Here is a 15619-nt window from a genome sequence, read left to right as displayed (position 1 = left end):
CGACCAACACCTGAGGTTCCATCCAAAGAACCTCAAGTGTATTCTGAAGGCCGATACTCACTGCCCAAACAGACGGCCCAATGGCAAGGAAACCACCAGAAGACCCCAGACCACCAGATCAAAACCCCGAGCAAACCCAACGGAAAAACACATAACTTTATTACAAGAAGTCAGGTCGTGACAGTGATACTCCAAAGTGCCGATAGCTGCTGCCGCTTCTGTACTAATATATCAGAGCGACAGAGGTCAGAAGACCAGTCTGTCTCCCGATTGCTGTCAGTGCCATTATACGGCAGCCTGAGGACAGGGGTCCGGGCAGCTGGTGGCTGCAGTCTTGGATTTTTGCAGTACTCCAGGGATGCATTGAGTGACAACCACAAGTCCTGTTGGTTCTTTGCATTTTGCTGATGTCACAGAATTTTCCTGGCTGCTTCCTGTAGATGATGTCAGACTATTCCTAACAATCATTGATGCTCCTCCCTCAGGGGCTGCAGATTGCACATGTCTGTGACCTGCGGGAACCTGCTGCACCACTGCCACTTTGTCCTGGCCCCGCTTATACCACAGAGTAGAATAGAAAGCAGGGACATAGATAGCGAGCGTAGATGTAACAGCTGCACTGGGGTCCTCTGCCACATGAGAAGACACTAACGTGTGGCAGATGGGGAGGGGGATGTGGTGTCCATTACAGATCTGACAATGAGACAAAGGGGCTTCACGTTAAATGTTTTCATGACCCCTCACCACTTTGCAAATACTCTAACTTCTTATCAAAAACTTAGTACCATGTTGTGTAGACATCTCCTAGATAGACTATTACATCTATCCTCTATAGAGTATATATTAGCAAACAAATGCAGGAGAGGGGGCTAAAAATGGACAAAGCAACGTAGTGCCAGAGCCATTGGATGATGGACATCGACAGTCAAGGATCGGCGTCAATGACTTTGCACCAAAATACTCATATATATATAATCATAACTTAACACAAAGGTTTGCATTAGAGCTGCAAACACGAAACGGTATGAGATGTGAGATCAGGACGTCTGCAAAACCGCTCGCTTGAACTAAAGCTGTTAAAATATGTTGCATAAGTATACACACCCTATACACTATGCATGACAATGGAGACTACAAGAACTGCGAAGCCTTCCAGAAACACAACAATACCCCGGCTATAGGAAGATAATGTGAAATTCAGGTAAAATGTTGTAATAAATCATCTTCTGCCGGGCGGCCTCTCCCGAGCCCTGGATTATATTGTCCTGTCACTCCTGGTCCCCGGGCGACCTCACAGAGCCTGAGAATGGGAAATATCTACATAGGCAGAGCTGACGGAGACAAGAAGCGGCCCTGTAATGACGGTCTCTTCTGTATACCGGAGGGGGTGAATACTTACGCAGTGAATTAACTTGTAATAATGTAAGGTCAGACAGTGATCGGGGTGTGACTGAAGACATTACAATGCTGTACTGAACATAAAAAATTTAGAATATTTTGAGAGTTTGTTTTGTATTGAGTTCATTTTCCAAGCAAGAAAAGATTCCAATTTCTTCTGAAACATAGAAACATATCAGCAAATCCCTGGACAGGCTGCAATTCACGACACAACCACTAGGTGGCCAGTCATTATAAACTACACATACTGTGACTGAATATTGGGAAACTATGTTGTCTTGAAAAGCTGGTTATCTGGTGTCATATCTGGCGGCGCCCAGCCAAGGAGAAAGATAAGAAAGCGACTCTCTGCACCATAACATGTTCTATTCACATGTAATATCCATTCTGTGCATGTTATTTCTAGGCAGGTACCAGATCAGACACTTGTCACCTGAAAGTGGCCCTGATGGTGTCTGATTCATGTGCTGTATCGGTCCCATGTATATGGTGTTCTATAGGGCTACACGAGGTCTGTATACTTCTATATGGGGTTTAATAGGGAACTGTATTTCACATCCTTCAGTATGATCTTGTGTGTGCAACATAATGTCTATGTACTTCCATATGGTATGGGGAAGGTAGTGTATGTGCATTGTGTATTGTGCACCTCTGTGTAGGTTTTCTCTGAGTTCTCAGTACGGGCATTATATAAGTATAAGGGTCCTGGTCTTTGGCTTAGCAATCTCTATGAGTACCATATGCGTTCCATGACGGTCTATGGATGCGCTCGCCGCCTGCGCTGCGGCTACATCTGTCTGGATTACATCAGATTACAGTGTGATTAATATTACAGCCCGGAGGGAGATGTCGAACAACATCTCGAGGAGCGAAAACAACAATCCGTGCCGGGATCCTCGCAGTAAACAAGTTTCTATCTACACCAGGCAACAAGCAGATATCTGGGGTATTGAGAAAGTGTGAAGTGCGAGCTGTGTGTGACGCGATCTGCCGAGCACAGACGGAGCCGCAGATGCTTCTATGGGCTCCACCACCATCCAGCTGGCTCCACGATCGCACGGCTGGGCCGCGCCGACTCCTATCCCCAGGATATACCGACCAACCGGCGCTGATTCATCTGGATACAGAAAGCCGCTCACTATATCTGCACAAAATGCGAACAGGTCAGACGGAAAATTGCAGAAAATGTCTTCTCGAGATGCCTGCAGCTATTCTAAGGAAAAACAATGGCGAGAAGAAGCGCCGGTAAGTCAGGACTCAGCTCAGGAGCCGCGGCCGTGCTGGGTTCTGTGGAAGGAGCAGGAAAGATCGGATCCCGATTGGCGATTGAGCAAATTTCACGATTGCGATCGGCTGGAAAATGATCGGAAATCGGATTTTGAAATCTCAAGATCGGCTCCACCGTACTGTATATATAATATACAATTAGGGTTGAGGATCGGGATCGGGAGAGATCGAATCCCGATCGGCAATCGAGCAAATTTCACGATCGGGATCGGCTGGAAAAGGATCGGAAATCGGATTTTAAAATCGATCCTGAAATCTCAAGATGGGCTCACTCTCAGTTCTGTGTCTCTCCCCATCGGTATATGCGATATACCACTGTAATGGCAAATCGATTCTTCATGAACAGAATTTCCCAAAAGAATTCAGAATTTGAAACTTTTGAGATTTGTTTTGGATGAATCACCCAAAATGGCGACATTATGCTCAGTTGTTATAAACAGGTCATTGACCGACTATCCCGACTGAGAGTAACCGATCTATACTGTCAATGGAAGCCGCAAGTAACCTGCTGCTGTGATTGGCTGGTTAGGTCATGTGCTCGGAGAGGTTACTCTCGGTCAATGGAATTAGGTCAACGATCTACTTTCTGTGAGTACGGGCGACCTCCGCGACCACATGACCTAAACTAGCCAATAACAGGTGTAGCCGATTTCAGCCGTCATTGACTGGTTTTGGTGGCTTACTAGTAACCCCATTCATTCTCTATGGAGTATCATATGCTTGGGTATCTATGGCAATCCATAAGATTCGGGGAACCAGACCCCTGTCTTCTGAATTGGCAGTTCCCAGTGGTCGGACCCCACCTTTGGCTTTGTAGAGATGTAGAGACTTCAGCGGCTTCTATTGGATTGTTTGCAGGGGGGTAACTTGTGGGTGTGCGCAGGGTGCAGGAGCCCATTAGGTGTCTCTCCCTAATATACCGAGCCCGTCTTATGGCTGGCACAGCCTCTAGTCCTTTCTTTTGGCAGAGACATGATGTTTTCCTCCCCCGTGTGACCAGGATCTTATCGTTACTACAGGGTATATGATTTTGTTCTTTTATTCGCCTCCATAAATTACCGTCACTTTCCTTATTTACCTGATTTTCTGATGGCGCTGACACGTACACCCCCACATTGGCGCTGAGCGGGTTTTAAGTTGGATCAACAGAGAACATGCAAAGATGATTACATAAACGTCTGCGCTCCAGAACAGGCAGTACGGGAAGCCGGACTATTTCAGGGAACTCAGACGCTCAATTTACGTCGCCTTCCAGATATTATAGGCTTACTTGTAGGGAACCGAAATGTCGAAATGTAGATGTTCATGTACAGAAGCAGCAGAGCTAAAAGAATAGAGACGTCTATATACACAAATGACAAACTCAATGTACCAGAATGTAAAACATCTCATATACATTGTATCTGGTGTGTATCTTATCTCATATACATTGTATCTGGTGTGTATAAATATATATATCATTTAGTCACTGTTGTGCTCTGTTATCAGTCATTATTATCATATATATATATATATATATATATATATATATATATATATATATATATTCATATATGTATGAAGAATAATAATAATAATAATAATAATAATAATAATAATAATAATAATAATAATAATAATAAATTATATATAGATAATATTATATATATCAGTTAATTCAGGTCATCACACTGAAGGCCACAAACATTGACTATATTACACCAGTAGAAATATGGCGCATTTTTTAGGATTTGCTGGATTTTTTTTTTTCATCTGTCATTAGCCGACTGTGCACTTTTCTACATAATCCTATATGCCTGTGTACCAACCAAGAAAATAATAATAATAATAATAATAATAATAATAATAATAATAATAATAATAAATATTATCAATAATAATAATAATTATTAATATTATTATTATTATTATTATTATTATTATTATTATTATTATTATTATTATTATTATTATTATTTTATTTATTTTTCACAAGGCTCTTGTCCTGGGATTAGTGATACATTCTTCTGAAGGTTTTGCTACTATGTAATTACAGCCCTACTTTGAGCATGTTTCTGTACCTGTGTCCCTGTGATAACACTTCCTGTTTCGGAGATCTGTCAGCTTAGTCTTACCATAGGATTACGGAGTTCAAAAAGCATCAAATGCAAACCCAGAATTTTTCCTTCATGAGAACAGAGATGGACAAAGTGACCGCAATAAGTCCGAAGTCTCTATGAAGACAGTGAACTGCCCGAGATCAGGAAGTGTTGCCATAGGGACAATCAGTCTAATATTCTTTTGACTTGGAGCTTCAACTACAACAACAAAGAATGTTATTTAGTAACAACTTCACAGATATTATGGGAATTATTCCAGAACAGCTTAATAACGTAGAACGTGGACTTATATAGCGGGGGAGGTAAGTCAGCGCTCCATGAAACTACGTGGGAACTACAAGTCTCAGAATATCTCTTATATGATGTGGATGTAAGAAAGCTGAGTCTTGTGCAAATCCTGCAATTATCTCATCAATCCATATCCGCACCCTGGACAGCACCATGAAGACGCCATCTATCTGGCCAGAAATCCAATCTGTAATTCGGGTTTCCTTTGAACAAGTCCAGACTCTATGATACATGGTGGAGAACTACAAGTCTCAGAATACCTAATATATTAGGAGGACATGCACAAGCTATGAACAAGCACCAAAGTGTTACATCTCGTGCAAATCCGTTACAATCATCTGAACAATCTATTTCAGCACCAGGGACAGCACCACAAGGACTCTCATCTACCCGGCCAGAAACCCCATCTTGTAATTCAGGATTCTTGGGATTTATTCTTAATGAATCAATGATTTTTTGTGCATTTTGGGGAACTACAAGCCTCAGCATACCTTTTGTACTCTGAGGACACACAAGAGCCATCAACAAGCACCAAAGTATTTAGATGTGTACAAATTCTTAGCAATTATATCATCAATCCATTTCAGCACCACAAAGACTGTCCATTTATAATTTAGGGTTGTTATTTTTTCTTAATAACGCCATGTTTTATCATACACTTTGGGGAACTACAAGTCTCAGAATACAATTGATAGTATGTGAACCTACAAGATCTGTCTATAAGCATCATCAAAGAACCATAGACAGCGCCACAAAGACTCTCATCTCTCTGGCTAGAGATCCCATCTTGTAATTCAGGTGTCTTGGGATTTCTTTGGAATAACTCAATGCTATACCTTTTATATAGGGTGTATATGCCCAATGCTATACCTTTTATATAGGGTATATATGCCCAATGCTATACCTTTTATATAGTGTCTATATGCCCAATGCTATACCTTTTATATAGGGTGTATATACCCAATGCTATACCTTTTATATAGGGTATATATGCCCAATGCTATACCTTTTATATAGGGTATATATGCCCAATCCTATACCTTTTATATAGGGTGTATATGCCCAATGCTATACCTTTTATATAGGGTATATATGCCCAAGGCTATACCTTTTATATAGGGTGTATATACCCAATGCTATACCTTTTATATAGGGTATATATGCCCAATGCTATACCTTTTATATAGGGTGTATATGCCCAATGCTATACCTTTTATATAGGGTGTATATGCCCAACGCTATACCTTTTATATAGGGTGTATATGCCCAACGCTATACCTTTTATATAGGGTGTATATGCCCAATGCTATACCTTTTATATAGGGTGTATATGCCCAACGCTATACCTTTTATATAGGGTGTATATACCCAATGCTATACCTTTTATATAGGGTGTATATGCCCAATGCTATACCTTTTATATAGGGTGTATATGCCCAATGCTATACCTTTTATATAGGGTGTATATGCCCAATGCTATACCTTTTATATAGGGTGTATATGCCCAATGCTATACCTTTTATATAGGGTGTATATGCCCAATGCTATACCTTTTATATAGAGTGTATATGCCCAATGCTATACCTTTTACATAGGGTGTATATGCCCAATGCTATACCTTTTACATAGGGTGTATATGCCCAATGCTATACCTTTTATATAGGGTGTATATGCCCAATGCTATACCTTTTATATAGGGTGTATATGCCCAATGCTATACCTTTTATATAGGGTGTATATGCCCAATGCTATACCTTTTATATAGGGTGTATATGCCCAATGCTATACCTTTTATATAGGGTGTATATGCCCAATGCTATACCTTTTATATAGGGTGTATATGCCCAATGCTATACCTTTTATATAGGGTGTATATGCCCAATGCTATACCTTTTATATAGGGTGTATATGCCCAATGCTATACCTTTTATATAGGGTGTATATGCCCAATGCTATACCTTTTATATAGGGTCTATATGCCCAATGCTATACCTTTTATATAGGATGTATATACCCAATGCTATACCTTTTATATAGGGTATATATGCCCAATGCTATACCTTTTATATAGGGTGTATATACCCAATGCTATACCTTTTATATAGGGTATATATGCCCAATGCTATACCTTTTATATAGGGTGTATATGCCCAATGCTATACCTTTTATATAGGGTATATATGCCCAATGCTATACCTTTTATATAGGGTATATATGCCCAATGCTATACCTTTTATATAGGGTGTATATGCCCAATGCTATACCTTTTATATAGGGTGTATATGCCCAATGCTATACCTTTTATATAGGGTGTATATGCCCAATGCTATACCTTTTATATAGGGTGTATATGCCCAATGCTATACCTTTTATATAGGGTGTATATGCCCAATGCTATACCTTTTATATAGGGTATATATGCCCAATGCTATACCTTTTATATAGGGTCTATATGCCCAATGCTATATCTTTTATATAGGGTCTATATGCTATACCTTTTTATGCTATAAGGACATTCCACATCTGACAACAAGGACCATCAGTGTTTCGGCTTGTGTAAATCTTTGCCACTTATTTCATCAATCCATTTTTTTTCTCACCAAATCTATTTCTATTGGGTTTTCCAGTACATATATATATATATATATATATATATATATATATATATATATATATATATATATGCGCTATCTGGGAGACCTTCCGGAGAAAGTGGTGAATGGGGGGGGGGAGGGTTAGAATAATTTGTCAAAGATAGAGGGATCAGCAGTTGAAACCACGTCTGTTTTTGGGAGACGTCGGGCCAAAGATTTAAAGGTTTGCCCCTTGGGGACAAGGGAATGGAGAATCCACAAATTTGGTGAAGGATCTGCTGGACTTGCTTCCAATAGGGTTCACAATCCCACCATATTTGTAGGTAGGTACCAGCGATCTTATGACCATCACCAACTTATTGGGGAGGGGTCCGGGGAGTATTTATGTATCTGAGCAGGCGTTCTGTACCATCTGGTGGTCACTTTATATGCAGACTCTGACAGGCAGACGCATCGAGAGGGGCCCATAGAGCACCTAAACATGGTGGACATGTCATCAGGCGGTAGAGATATATGGCGGTCAGTTTCCAAGCTTGTATAAAAGAGGGGAGGGGCGTGTTTTCTCTAATCACATCAGAGATTAGCATATAAAGTTTATAAGCATTTTTGGGGGGGTTGTCATTAGAGATCAATTTTTCCAGCCGAGTGGAAATGCGTGGTGCAGTCGCCGACCAAGTATACAGATCTGATATGTCACAAAGTGAGTGGTGGCGAAGGCCGGGTTCAATGTGAGGTCAATCCATTTCAGCACCATAGATAGCGCCACCAAGAATCCCAACTCCCTGTACAAAAATACCATCTTGTAACAGTTTCTTGGGCTTCTGAATTACATTAAAGTCTCCGCCATGATCGAGAAATATCAGAGCCCAATGCCGGTAATTGTAGCAGACACGCTATGTAACATGTGTCATTAATAAGACATTGGCTATTATCTCCGCGGCAGAGTGTGCACTTTGCTAAGAACAAGTGTCTCCCACTGAGAAAATCACTAGAAGAGTAACAGATTTGTGTGCGATTGCCGCACTAAGTAGGGGAATATTCAAATAGAACAACAGGTTCTCACCGCGCGGGGGAGGGGGGGACTGTACACGCTAGGCAAAAAAATAACAAAAATCACTTCCAAACACAAAGTTGTTTCATAGCTGGAAAGCAATTTACTTGACTTAAGTGTAAGAATTCTTTGGATTTGAGCCGTAAGACATTTTGTTGCAACAAAGATCAGAACGGAGTGTTTCTAAGTGGCTCGTCATAAAAAAAGATTCTGGGAATGTTACAGACGGGGTTGGAGAATGTTCCGATTCTGGAGATTATCTACAAGGATTCATAAAGTTGTGAGTAACGCGAGGTCTGGGCTAGGAGTACATGACATGACACTTGTCGCTGTACTGGGAGGTCGCTGCTTCGATAGCGCCAATGTAATCTGCAGGGTGTACGTAAGAAAATTCATCACAATATCCTTCACGCTTAGGATCTTACACCCGTGTGGCCTCGTGCACAGGACCATGTTGTACAGAACCAGGTTATGAGATTATAGATAGAAATGAATGCACAGATTCAGGTTCAACCTCTAGATTTGGTTCAGTCTAAACTGGAAGAACTATTACAACTGTGGGGTCTCTTCAGACCCCAAAGGATAATAATTGAGGGCTCAGAAGAACCATACTCACCTTCCCTCACCAATCCAGGGCTCCCTCAAGTGTCCGGTGTCCTTCATGGGCATCTTCTGGTCTCCTAGATCATCGCTGGGGTCTCCCATTAGGTCACAATGGTCACATGCGGCATGTCAAACCCAAAATTATTGAAAAATTTGTAATGAACCTGGTTTGCACATCTCTAGTACAGATGGTCCATCCTTAATCCAATTTAATACAATATCAGAAGAGTATTGCAAAACTTTGTCATTAACTGCAGATTGTAATGCACTCACTGGTTGGCTGCACATAGACATACAGTATATAGAAAAGGTAGCAGATCGCTCTGTGATATCATATCAAGAAAAGCTGATCATCTCATGATTGATTGTCTTACACAGTGGAGCGGCCTCAGTAGGGCAGTTTGCCTTTGGTTGTGGCACACTTTGGAGTGGACCCAGTAGGGCAGTTCGCTCTTGGTTGTCTTACACAGTGGGGCGACCTCAGTAGGGCAGTTCCTAGTGGTTGTGGCACACAGTGGGCGACCTCAGTAGGGCAGTTCCTAGTGGTTGTGGCACACAGTGGGCGACCTCAGTAGGGCAGTTCCTAGTGGTTGTGGCACACAGTGGGCGACCTCAGTAGGGCAGTTCCTAGTGGTTGTGGCACACAGTGGGCGACCTCAGTAGGGCAGTTCCTAGTGGTTGTGGCACACAGTGGGGCAGCCTCGGTAGGGCAGTTCCTAGTGGTTGTGGCACACAGTGGGGCAGCCTCAGTAGGGCAGTTAATAGTGGTTGTGGCACACAGTGGGCGGCCTCGGTAGGGCAGTTCCTAGTGGTTGTGGCACACAGTGGGGCAGCCTCAATAGGGCAGTTTGCTCTTGGTTGTCTTACACAGTGGGGCTGCCTTGGTAGAGCAGTTCCCAGTGGTTATGGCTCACAGTAGGGCAGCCTCGGTAGGGCAGTTTGCTTTTGGTTGTGGCACACTTTGGGGTGGACCCAGTAGGGCAGTTCACTCTTGGTTGTCTTACACAGTGGGGCGACCTCAGTAGGGCAGTTCGCTCTTGGTTGTGGCACACAGTGGGGCAGCCTTGGTAGGGCAGTTCCTAGTGGTTGTGGCACACAGTGGGGCAGCCTCGGTAGGGCAGTTTGCTTTCGGTTGTCTTACACAGTGGGGCAGCCTCAGTAGAGCAGTTCATTCTTGGTTGCGGTACAGTGGGGCATCCTCGGTAGGGCAGTTCATTTTTGGTTGCGGTACAGTGGGGCAGCCTCGGTAGGGCAGTTCGCTCTTGGTTGTCTTATACAGTGGGCAGTTCCTGATGGTCTTCATCTCTCCCAACCAACTGTGTCACTAGAGTTCATATGTCTGTATATTTTATTGCAGCTGAAGTGAATAGCAGCAGAATCATATAGACAAGAGGGACGCCGTGTACGGAGAAGTGGCAGCCATGTTTTCTCATCTCACACACTGTCTGTAAAGTTTAGTTTCTGCTGTAACCATTACACAGAAATCAACGCAGAGGAGAAGCCAAGTAGAGTGTAGAAGCCGCCATCATTTAGTAAGTCCCTGACACTATCTACAGAGGTAATATCCCATAAAAATAAGCAGAATGAGAAGATGTTTTGCTAGGTACCTGCAGCGGAATGACTGGATGAGCAGAAATACTTTAGCAAACATTATCTTGTCAAAATACCGCCATAACGTCTCTCTACTCCACACATGATAATGGCTTTGTAATTCAATTATAGCTGCTATTTGTATTGAGGGATTTATCTTCTGCAAATATCTGCATTGGTGCGAATCTGCGACCATAAATCTTCTGCACCGAACGAGATTATTCCGCCGAACGTTCCAGTTAGAAGCCGCACTCTTCTGTCATAATGTATACGGAGCCGCTCGGGGTAATCGAACCGTCCTACAAATAAAGGGAACTGACAGAATGTCTCTACGAGAACTGAGCTCCGGGGATTTTACAAGTTTTCAGAGAAAAAATTTCCTGCGCTACAAAAGTTTTCGAAGTTCAGTAATAGGTCTGTTCTGCGGATGAATAGCTCTGTGGCCTCCCGCAACAATCGTCTAGGTCGGTGGAGTTAGACACTTAGACGGGGGGTAGAGACGAGACGGGTTTGGTGTCTTGCAGGCGATTTTGCAGGTGATTTTGCAGTGCTATAGGATAGAAACCAATCTGAGATGTAATCATTGGTTTTGTGGACAAGGTGGAAGTTTAGGAAGGGCACAAGAGGTGTTTGCCGGGATCTAGACCAGTGGTCCCCAAACTTTTTTCCACCAGTTTCAGCAAGACTATTTTTCTATGGCCTGGTGGGGATGGGAAGGGGTGTGGATGGGGGTGGGGTTAAGCATGGGGGTGTAGATTACTGATGACGGACACTGCAGGTTATGAAGATGGCTACTGATGACGGATATCACTCCTAATGCTGCTATTAACTTCCCTACAGCTACATTACACATCACAAGGACAAGTGACGTGTAATGTAGTTGCCCAAAGTTTGGTGGGCGAGTGTGGGATGGAGCCAAGACCCGCTGCGTGTTCTGCATAGGACTAGATCCCGGACATACAGGGGGTCCCAGCTCAACCCTGCACTTTTCTCACCTTATCCCGATGAGAAACAACCAAGCATCAGTGTTGTGGACTTGCTGACTCCACAACAGCTGCTGACTCCTTGCCGCTGGTACGCGCATCGGTGCAATATGCCCCACGGACCGGCGGTTGGGGACCCCTGATCTAGATGACTGCATAAAATTAGGGACCACCAACCCTTACCATCACTTTCTTGGCCAGTTCTGTCTGCTCTATAGGAAACTCACATTGCAAATCCCTTCTTGACCATAGGTCTACTGACCCAAAATATAAATGTATAATCGGACGCGACACCCGCCGACACCCTGGTCCTTTGTTCTAGTGGCAGGTCCTTTGCACCATCTCATGCCAGAAGTGACTCGGGTGACTGCTGCAGCCAATCGCTGGCCTCATGGGTCACGTGCTGGTTAATGGTGGCATATTAGAAGTGATGTCATGTATATGTGACTGCTGAGGCCGGTGACTGGAAGCATTGGTCACCTGAAACCCCCCATTAATATAAATCCGACTAGAGAAGTGGATCCCTCGATTTAAATCCATTTGGGCCATGGGTGATCTGACGAATTTAACACTTGTTCTTCACCTTTTACCCCCACAAGGAGATATGGACTTTCCCGGCCAGTTGCACAAATCTTGGACCACCCAAAATAGTCATGACTGGTGACAGGTACCAAGAGCAGAGCAAGTCTGGAGCAGGAGCCATGACCAAGGCCACAAACCTTTGTGACTACAAACCAATGAAGCAATATAGAGGTGATCATTTTTATTGAAATGCGACATATCCAGCAAGTGCACTGGGGGCGGAGCTTGATTTGGGAGATTTGCCGACAAACCACTATAACGGACACAGAAGCTGAAGATATGATACAGAGATGATGTTGGGCTGTGATGCCACAGGAATGTCCATGCACTTGTCAATAAAGCTGGCCAAATCAGGCCCGGCGTCCAGTGGAATCAGTCTCCGCCCCCAGTGCACTTGAGAATGATTTGCATATCCATGAAACTATGATCATCTCTGCATTGCCGCCTCAGTTTATGGCAGTGAAGGGATATATCTGCTGCTAATAAAGGTCTCTACATTGCATTACTGTCTCTACAACCCATTAACCGCGACGTCATCCATGATAGAAACCCGGGAGCCGGAGATGAGAGGAGTAACCGCGTCAGCTCTGCTACATCCTCCTTTCATTACCCCCCGACCACAACGTATTGGCGTTGCTGAGAGTCTTTGGAGCTTCACGTTGGATTTGTCCAATATCCGCTCCAGCGTTGACCTTCAGGTCAATATCCAGCCCTATAAGCCTAGATCAATCCCATCCCTGCGCGGATTACACAGATCAAACATTTCCTGACCTCCTCGGATTCGCCGCGCCGCTTTCCATTGATATTCTCACGCCGTTCCAAGTGCAGGCCAATTAAAACGATACGGTGGCAAAGTTTTTATTTTTTTTATTTTTTTTTTGACAGCACATTTACATTTCTGCATACAGGGAGTATACGCCTCTCCGTCTTATAGCCGTAATTACAACCTCACATCGCGTGGGCGAAACCTTTGTTCGCTTTCTAAAACTTTCGCCATCTCAATCGATCCCTAACAACAAAAAATGTTCAACTTTTTTTTTTTTCTCCCTGGCTACAATGTATATATAATGTAAATCAATAGACAGTTGTTAATAAGCGCATTTCCATTCTCCGGCACAATGCTGGCATTAATTAGGGGCCGCCCACGCCGCTCGTCGCAGGGGCCGTGTGTTCTAGTAAACAATGACACGAACCCTCCGAGTTCTCGGCTTCTAGATTGGATTAATAATTGAAAAGCTTTTATAATCAGTAAATGGATCCCCAAAAGTCACATAACAGGACGTAACCTGCGGATCCGAGGAACGCGACGATTAAACCATATGTTAGGACTGAGGAGTCGGGGGAAATCTACATGTACTTACCCCATATTTATTACCATAGGAGATCCCAGTCTTGTGGAGCCAAGTACAATTAGGTCATGAAAAATTTGGTTAATAAAGCGAATGTCCGTCCGAAACCAGCAGAGCGACGATCCATGGAAGGAGGGAGGAGAATAATAATAATGTCTGCTCGAGTCACCACTAGAGGGAGCACTGCAAACACATTCAAGTGAAAGGGGCTGAGGGTGTAGTACCAATCCTGGCCACTATATGGCATACAGAGCTGTGCTAATCCCTGTGCCAGACCCCACCAATCTGTCTCCTAAGGATAACTAAGCAGAAGACACATTGGGCACCTGTTCTGTCCCACCATTGCCATCCCACCACCGCGCCCATAAGGAAAGGTCCATACTTGGTCAATCGGAGGGATTGGAGACCGAGAAGGAGGATAGAGAGGCCAAGGAATTACAGAGTCTTGTAGTTTGAGCATGGAGGCCATGAGACCAACCTCTACCCCTGTCACCGATCTGTAGAGAGTCCAGGAGCCGTATCTACAGTATATACCTAGGGTGTATAGACTAGACAGTATATGGCCCGGTCCACATGGAGATGACCACCGGGACAAGTGACATGAGATCTTACCAATAGAACCGATTTGGTGCCACCGACTCACTGAGAAGCAGCCAACGTCTTCCAAACTCCGAGGAGCTGTACAACTAGAGGAGAAGACATAAGAAACCAGTTAGAAGGAAACCTGGAGGAAAAGTCCTGATAGTAGACGACGTCTCTGCTCTATAAGATGCTGAGACCGAAAAGGAATTCAATATGGAGCTTCTTAAAGGGGATGTCCACTTTGGACAATATTAGTTAGAAAGGATCCCTGAAGATAGACCGGTCACTGCCAGAGCCCTCAGCGATCAGATGGGATCAGTAGGAGAACCTGGCTATAAAAACGACCCCTGCAGCGCCATCACAGGACAAATAAAGCATTACACTGTTCCTTTTAACATCAAGGAGTTTGATGCACCGAGTTGTTTGGTCATCCAGTACAAGACTTGGTCCTTTCTGACTATTGGAAGCGAGTTCTGAACCCCACTAAAATGTGGCTTGGGGACCCTGATCATTCTTAGTCAGTGACCACCTTGCGCCTGAACTGCCCCTGTCCTGTGCTCACTAACATCGCATGAATGTGCCGGTCACTGTCATAACACTCATCTCCTGAAATACTCTGTGCTGCTGGGTAACGTGTTCCCTGCACTATATAAGTATCCTTCTGTGACATTCTATAGAAGCAGCAGGCTGATGTCCTGAAATACTCTGCACTGCTGAGGGCCATGTACTGTGACTCTCAATCCTGTCCAGTATGAGACCCCGTTACCTTCTGGTCTTGGCTGTAGGCCAGGATCCAGTCCTCTTGCTTGGGATGAAACAGGAGGCTCTGGATATAGAAGTTGAGTCTGTACTTCTGGTAGGTGGCCCCTTCATCCGAGCTGATCATCAGGCTGCTCTCAATCTCCGGGTCGGTCAGGAGCATAATCTGCAGGAGGAAGGAATCACATGAGACGTCTCCATTACTACAAGGCACTTCAATGACTGTCCAGGCAGGGCTTGCAGGAGACAAGTCAGGACCTAGAGGAGACCTCCTGTATGTTCTCAGCTCACAGCCTGGAGCTCTGGATTGTTTCCATCAACACAAAACCAAAAGAGATTTTCAGTCCAGAATATTTCTGCAGAATTATCTTTTATTCTAGATTTATTAGAGCCGCAACAAAGTAACAATGTTTGGTCTAGGACTCTGGATTTTCTGACCCCGAACCTTCAAGGT

General features: G+C 43.8%; 1 protein-coding gene across 1 annotated transcript in view; it reads right to left on the bottom strand.

Moving 5' to 3' along the window:
* Positions 1-15619, bottom strand: part of SORCS1 (sortilin related VPS10 domain containing receptor 1) — a 400088-nt gene that overhangs the window by 135519 nt on the left and 248950 nt on the right. Inside the window, 2 exon segments of the mRNA XM_075258641.1 lie at positions 14437-14510; positions 15173-15331. Coding sequence (XP_075114742.1) covers positions 14437-14510; positions 15173-15331 — 233 coding nt within the window.

The sequence above is a fragment of the Leptodactylus fuscus genome, chromosome 10, assembly GCF_031893055.1.
Source record: "Leptodactylus fuscus isolate aLepFus1 chromosome 10, aLepFus1.hap2, whole genome shotgun sequence".
Lineage (NCBI taxonomy): Eukaryota > Metazoa > Chordata > Amphibia > Anura > Leptodactylidae > Leptodactylus > Leptodactylus fuscus.
Note: the sequence above shows the minus strand (reverse complement) of the source record. Positions and strands in the feature narration are given on the sequence as shown.